Source organism: Chionomys nivalis, chromosome 7, assembly GCF_950005125.1.
Source record: "Chionomys nivalis chromosome 7, mChiNiv1.1, whole genome shotgun sequence".
In the NCBI taxonomy this organism is placed as follows: domain Eukaryota; kingdom Metazoa; phylum Chordata; class Mammalia; order Rodentia; family Cricetidae; genus Chionomys; species Chionomys nivalis.
In genome coordinates, this window is record NC_080092.1 from 12,016,236 (window position 1) to 12,023,316 (window position 7,081).

The 7,081-nt window shown below is 52.1% G+C and overlaps 1 protein-coding gene across 2 annotated transcripts; it reads right to left on the reverse strand.

Moving 5' to 3' along the window:
* Positions 1 to 1,145: 1,145 nt before the first annotated feature.
* On the reverse strand, positions 1,146 to 6,806 carry Tedc2 (tubulin epsilon and delta complex 2). Of its 2 annotated transcripts, none has more exons than XM_057775257.1 (10): positions 6,722 to 6,806; positions 6,548 to 6,646; positions 6,292 to 6,350; positions 5,777 to 6,185; positions 5,302 to 5,355; positions 4,482 to 4,575; positions 4,231 to 4,342; positions 4,028 to 4,129; positions 3,135 to 3,322; positions 1,146 to 2,779 (listed from the first exon to the last, which is right to left on the reverse strand). In XM_057775257.1, exons 1-10 carry the CDS (start codon positions 6,769 to 6,771, stop codon positions 2,672 to 2,674), a joined length of 1,275 nt encoding a protein of 424 aa, XP_057631240.1. In that variant the 5' UTR covers positions 6,772 to 6,806; the 3' UTR covers positions 1,146 to 2,671. The 2 variants fall into 2 exon arrangements, with proteins under 2 accessions (XP_057631240.1, XP_057631239.1); XM_057775256.1 differs by having other exon boundaries at positions 1,146 to 2,818.
* Positions 6,807 to 7,081: the final 275 nt, after the last annotated feature.

Consider the following 7,081-nt stretch of genomic DNA (forward strand, 5'->3'; position numbering starts at 1 on the left):
GGACCTGGGTTAGCCCACACTAGCACCTACCCCATCTAAGTCCTGCTGCAGCTAGAGAAGGGTCTGGTCCCGGGGAACAGTAACTGCAGGAGATCCGAGAGTTTTGGTGAGGACCCAGCAATGATGGTGTAACAGAAACCAGAGGCCTTGAACTGGACCAGTGACTCACTTCAAGTAGAGCTGACTGGACAAACTACGGCTCTCAATCCACCAGGATGGCACTGGCGAGGCGGGAAAGATGGAGGAGCAAAGAGCTTTCTTTTTGATTTGTTGCCATTGTTTTGTTGTGTTGTTTTTCTTTGTTTGCTTACTTGTTTTGATTCTTTTTTTTAAAAAAAAATATTTATTTATTATGTATACCATATTCTGTCTGTGTGTATGCCTGAAGGCCAGAAGAGGGCGCCAGACCTCTCTACAGATGGTTGTGAGCCACCATGTGGTTGCTGGGAATTGAACTCAGGACCTTTGGAAGAGCAGGCAATGCTCTCAACCACTGAGCCATCTCTCCAGGCCCTTGTTTTGATTCTTAAAATTTTCTTTTGGGCTGGGCAGTGGTGGCACACGCCTTTAATCCCAGCACTCGGGAGGCAGAAGCAGGTGGATCTCTGGGAGTTCGAGGCCAGCCTGGTCTACAAGAGCTAGTTCCGGGACAGGCATCAAAGCTACAGAGAAACCCTGTCTCGAAAAACCAAAAAAAAAAAAAAAAAAAAATTCTTTTGGGGCCCATTGTAGGGAGGAGAGAATATGGAGAAACTGGGAAGTGAGCAGAATTGGGGTGCATGATGTGAAATTCCTAAAGATTTAATAAAGAAACTATGTTAAATAAAAAAAGAAAAAAAGGTCATTTACAAAAAGGTCTAGGGGATGGAAAGATGACTTAGAAATTAAAAGCACTTGGTACTCTTATACCCAGATTTTGTCCCCAACACCCACATGGCAACTTACAACCAATTGTAACTTCAATCCAGGGAATCTGAGGCCTTCTGACCTCTGCAGGCATCAGATAAACACAAGGTGAACATTCATACACACAGAAACCCACATACACATAAAAATTTATTTTTAAAGCCGGGTGGTGGTGGTGCACACCTTTAATCCCAGCACTCAGGAGGCAGAGGCAGGCGGATCTCTGAGTCTGAGGTCAGCCTGGTCTACAAGAGCTAGTTCCAGGATAGGCTCCAAAGCTATAGAGAAACCCTTCTCAACCCCCCTCCCCAAAGTATATTATTTTATACATATGGGTTCTGTGCCTGCATGTATGTATGTGTACCACATATGTCCAGTGCTTACTGAGGCCAGGGGAGCCCACCAGATCTCCTAGAACTGGAGTTACAGGCAGCTGTAGCCATAATGTGGATGCTCTTAACCACTGAGCTATCTCTCCAGCACCCAAAATAAAATAGTTTTTAAAACTCTGGGGAACTGAGGCTGGGAGTCCTTAAGAATCTTGCAGGAGCTGGGTGGTGGTGGCTCACGCCTTTAATTCTAGCACTTGGAAGGCAGAGGCAGGAGAATCTCTGTGAATTACGGGCCAGCCTGGCCTACAGAGCAAGTTCCAGGACAGTGAGGGGAGGGCTGTTACACAGAGAAACCTTGGCTCGAAAAACCAAAAAAAAAAAGAAAAAGATAAAGAATCTTTGAGCCGGGCGGTGGTGGCGCATGCCTTTAATCCCAGCACTTGGGAGGCAGAGGCAGGCGGATCTCTGTGAGTTCGAGGCCAGCCTGCTCTACAAGAGCTAGTTCCTGGACAGGAGCCAAAAAAAAGCTACGGAGAAACCCTGTCTCGAAAATCCAAAAAAAAAAAAGAATCTTTGAGAAAATCCCAAGCAAGAAAGCCACACTGAAACCCACGTTCTGCCCCCTGCCCATTCTTGTCTTCCCAGGGAACTGACAATTCTTACAACAGTGGGCAAAGCCTATGAGGTGATAATGCCACGAGTAAGCATTCAGCAGGACGCAGAGACCCCACAGGCTGCGACAAAACTGACACCTGATGAGTGGGGGTGGACCCTGGGATGGCTGTGGGCAGAGCCAAGTCTGTTCTGAGGCGGCTTACTGCGGTGTTCTTTAACAGGCTCAGTGCAGCAGTGCACACGGGGAAGAGACGTCAGGGTCCCAGGGAGCAAGCGTTAATGGTTTTCCCACTCTCTTATGCAGAAGGACAGTCATATTTTTGAAAATTCTACTTGATGTATTCTTTCCTTTATTTATTTAATCTAGACAGGGTTTCAGGCTGGCCTTGAACTTAGGATCCCTCAGCCTCCCCAGTGGTGAGACTATAGGTATGTCCAAGTCCCTTAAAATCCTTAAAACCACAAAGAAAGAAACAAGAACACGAAAAGCTCCTTACTAAGCCCTACTCTGAAACCATATAAACACGCAGCTCCAGTATCATTCAAGTAGCTTGCGGTCCTACAGTGAGACAGTAATGGTAGTCAAGAAGGCCTTTCCCAGGAAGGCAGACAGCTGAGCCCTGACCAGAAAGTCTGGTGGTTATGTGGCATTGAGGGAGCACCCTGACAGCCTCCCTGAGCACCCAGCTTTCCCAGGGAAGTCACAGCTCTCTCTGTGCTCTTAGCTCCTCCAAACAGGAAAATCCCCTTCAATCCCTGCTCACCACACTCGAGCTGAGAGGAGGGGACTCTCCCAGAGAGACTTCTGCCCAGCCCGCTTAGTTGGCAGGGTCGTCTCGAAGAACCGTGAGGAAGTGCTCACCTCCTTCACAGAGCAGACTGTATGCAGCCCGGCACAGCGCCAGCCAAGGTGGCCCTCCTGGCTCCTGGGTGTTTATCAAAGGGAAGAGTTCAGCCATCAGAACCTGGGGAACAGTACAGGGCCAAAGCCTCAGTGGGACTCTATCCTGGGGTGCGCTAGCCCAGGGCCCCCTATGTAGGAAATCCTGGGACAAGCTTCCATACTCCGGCCTTTCTTTCTGAGATTCTAAGCATCCCGGGCACACAATATACTTCTCTGTGAGAACGTTCCAGTTCACACAGAGACCCAGAAGCTCATAGCCACAGCCTCTCCCAGGTCGTTCTCTTGAGACTGACCCACAGGGGGCTCACGTGCCAGCCTAGTAAGGTCACTGGCTCCCAGGAACCCAGGTACACAGCACCACCTCCTGCTGACAGTACCTTTTCTAGATGGATCTGCTGGGCTAACATGGCCACGCGAAGCTTCAAGGTAGCCAAGGTCTGCAGCTCCTTTGTGCTAGAGTAGAGAAGGAGCTCAGGGCTCCAGGAAGAGTCCGTCTTTTCTCCACAGAGTGGCGAGCCCTGGGTGGGCTTCTCCACAAGGCGTGGTCCTGGCGGTCCTGTCACAGCTACGGGAACAGCTGTTTAGAGTCTCATGGGGCAGCAGTCGTCACTAAAGTTTCTCTTTCCTTACAGGCCAGTACTTAGTTTTCCAGGTATCTCTTCCCTACTCTCAATTGGCCTTGGCTTTAAGGGATACAAAATCAAGCTTTTAAAACAACCTGTAAGGGCTGGAGAGATGGCTCAGTGGTTAAGAGCACTGACTGTTCTTCCAGAGGACCTGAGTTCAATTCCCAGCAACCACATGGTGGCTCACAACCATCTGTAATGAGATCTGGTGCCCTCTTCTGGCCTGCAGGCATATATGGAGGCAAAATGTTATATACATAATAAATAAATAAATCTTAAAAAAAAAAATAAAACAACCTGTAAGCTGGGCAGTGGTAGCGCACACCTTTAATCTCAGCACTTGAGAGGCAGAGGCAGTAAGATCTCTGAGTTGGAGGCCAGCCTGGTCTACAGAGTAGGTTCCATTACTGCCTGGGCTACACAGAAAAACCCTGTATCAAAAAATAAACAATCGAGCAAAACAAAATAAATACACAAAACAAAAAACCAGCCTAGTGTCTGGCAGGCTGTGGTGTGTTTGAAGTGATGGGTTTGCCTGCCCCTGGGCCTGGCTGGTGACTGACTACTCGGTCACAGGCTGGGCAGGTTAAAATGCCTGATCCAGTCCAGAGTTCAGCACATGCAGTGGCGGGGTAGCACCTCACCTGTCTGGAGCACCTGGATCCTGTGGAGACACTGTCCCACAACGGCCTGCAGTCCTTCCAGCACCAACAGGCATCGGTACTCCTGCGTCCAGTCAGTGGGGGCTACACGAGTTAAGGAGGGCAAGGGGAGTCCGTGATGGTCCCCAAAGCCTCCCTGCAACCCTTGCCTGCCACCCTCCACCATTCCCATCAGGCCCACTAACCTGCTGACAGCGCCTTCTGCATACGAAGTCTCAGCAGTGTACAGGCCTTCCTCAGGCTCTGGGCATGAGCCTCTACTTCAGCAGCACCAGGCCGGTGGCTGGAGCAGCCTGACTGCACACTAGTCAGGGAAACTGTCCTGTGGCCACAGGTGGGTTGGGAGAGATGCCACTGCCATGCCACAGTGGCCCCTTCCCCAACCTGCCAGGTTCAGAGCCACAAACCCCCGGTTCTTCCTTGCCAGTAAGGATACGGTCAGCTGGAGTTTTTGGAGGAACTGTGCTTTGGCGGCTCTGGTGGCATCTGTGGAGTCACTAGCTTGTACAGCGCTGAGCTGGGCCCACAGACTGGAACAGGTACAGAGGCGGCCCCGGAGAAGGAGCAAGGTTATTTTAACTAACAACAAGGGACCTTAAAAGGTAGGGGAGGATGGACAGGGGCACATATCCCTGGGTGCATGGCTTTGCAGAAGCCTCAGGGAACCTAGAGATACTAACAAAGACAAGTGGGCAGGGTAGAGCGGTGCCAGGCATGGTGCAAACGCCAGAGAGGCGCCATCTTGTCTGACCCTTGCAGCACCTCTATGGAACAGGGCCTGTTCCTGTCATTCCAGAAGGAAGACAGCCTGGAATTGAATGATTGTGGGGTGGAGAGACAGCTCAGTGGTTAAGAACACTTGCTACTCTTAGAGAGGAGGACATGAGCTCGGCTCCCAGCACTCACCTTAGGCAGCTCACAACAACCCATAACTTCAGATCCAGGGATGGATCTGACACCCTCTCCTGGTGGGGTACCCACAGGAACACACATGCACACACATCGAAACAAAAAATAAGTCAGGTGGCAGGGACACAAACTTTTAATCCCAGCATTTGGGAGGCAGAGGCAGGTGGATCTCTGAGAGTTTGAGCCCAGCATGGTATACAGAGTATGTTCCAGGACATCTAGGGCTACACAGAGAAGCTGTTTCGACTCCGAGACAGCAAAAGCAGAGAGGCCTGCTGCAGGGTTCTGTTTGCAAGTCCTAATGTTAGTGATGTTTCCCCTGTCTCTCAGTCCCCACTCAGCCTTACCGGGAATTCTGGGAAGCCGCCTTCCTGAATGTCGCAGGTAATTGTAGGAGAGTCCTGTCAGAAAGAAGCCAATGCTTGGAGCAGCCTCTTCTCATTCTAGGCCTGTCATTCTTATTCCTGGCTCAGAACCCATCAGGGTGAATCTCCTCCACCCCTCTCTGTTAACTGTTTAACTGTCAGTCAAGCATCCTGAAAAGGGCTTCTGGAGTAGCATGGGTGCTGGCCCAGTCCAGAGAGAAGGGCATCAAGCACCAAGAACACACCCGAGCCTTGCAAAGCCCCTCTAAAGCCCCTTGGCTGGTCAGGCTCCAGAACGACAAACCTGATGCCACCCCAACCAGTTGTTCTACCCTGCCTGCTTCACTGCGTGACACTTACGGAGCGGTACCCAGATCTTCCCCATTCAGCTCAATGCCCTGCTAAGATCTGAACAGACAGAACACAGTTTCTCCCAGTTAGGGTCTGGGAAGCTTACCCCTTGTCTTTCAGTGTGAAGGGTTCTGTGGCACGAGGAACCGCTGATGGGGCCATTTGTTGGTCCCTGAGGCCTGATCCAGACCCGGCAGCTTGGGATCCTGTTCTCATATGGGTCCTATCTCCCCTTGTCAGAGGTCTGCCCTTGGGGTAGTCCTTGGCAGGGACTGTGGCCCGTTGTGTGCCCTTGGTGGATCTGGCACCTGATGCACGGCTGCCAGCCTGGTTGGAGGGCTGGGAATGGGTAGGGGCAGTGGCACCAGAAGTGGCTGCATTAGATGCAGAAGTCAGGCTGGGGGTTCTGTCTCTTTGTCCAGCCTTAGACGGGCCTTTCCTCACTCGTACAGCCTTCTCCAGTGCCTGGGTCAGAAGCTCCAGCTCCCTGAGGTCTTGAGCACTCGGTGGGCATGCTGTGAAAGTCAAGAACCAGGCTTCACCGTCCCAGGACGGAGCCCCCATGACAACTTGCCAGAGAAAGGCCAGGGGCAGCACGTGGAAAAAGCAGCTGAGGTTTACCTGGAGTTGGGGCCTCTTCCTTGGTTTCTGGCTCCGGAGTTAGGGCCCTGGCTGGTTCCCTGCAAAGACAGGGAAGCTATGGCATGATCCAACCAGACCCTACCCCTAAACAGATCCCCAGCTTTTGACTCTGCAGAATAAAGAGGGATAGTAATGGTAGCCGGCTTCCAACGTGTGCAGATGCACTTGGCCTTCCAGTCCCTGGGGCTCTGCATGATTCCGAGGAGGGCCTGGACAGGTACCAAGGTCCGCGTACCAGACTTCCAGCAGCCGCCTGGAAACGCGCAGGCTCCGCTCCAACTGTCGTTGCCGCTCGGCGCAGGAGTCCAGGGCGCCCTGCACCTCTGCCATTATCCTGAGAACAAGCACCATGTGAGCCTCGGAACCCCGCGCCCGCCCGCACCAGTCCCTCCGGTCGCACGAGACCCACCGGCGCGAGCAGTCCGTGGGTACCCGGTAGTCTGCTTTCGCTCCAAGCATTTTTGCCGCCGCTTCGGAGACCCGCACCTTCCGGACAGACGGCCGTCCACTTCCGGTTAGGCTACCCAATCGAGCACAGCGACCAAGACCTGCTCCGCACTGCGAATTCACGTCATCATCCAGGCTCCGCCCTAATCCCAGGCTTTGTTGGAATCTCGATAAGGACGCCAGGGTAGATAAGAGTGGCTCGCTTCCGGTTTGGGTAACCAGATTATGCTCATCTGGTAGGGCGTCCGTCTTCACCAGTTTCTGTCGAACCTCCTTTGAAAGCAGAGATAAACTGTCTTGCTGACTCCAGGACCACTTAACA

Bases quoted from the DNA above. Each gene is read 5' to 3' on its own strand.
- Tedc2 (XM_057775256.1), bottom strand. From the start codon at position 6,771: ATGCTTGGAGCGAAAGCAGACTACCGGGTACCCACGGACTGCTCGCGC. The intron at 6,647-6,721 runs GTGGGTCTCGTG...GCTTGTTCTCAG, and splicing joins CCCACGGACTGCTCGCGCCG to GATAATGGCAGAGGTGCAGG. The intron at 5,356-5,776 runs GTAAGCTTCCCA...TCTTTCTGACAG, and splicing joins TTCACACTGAAAGACAAGGG to GACTCTCCTACAATTACCTG.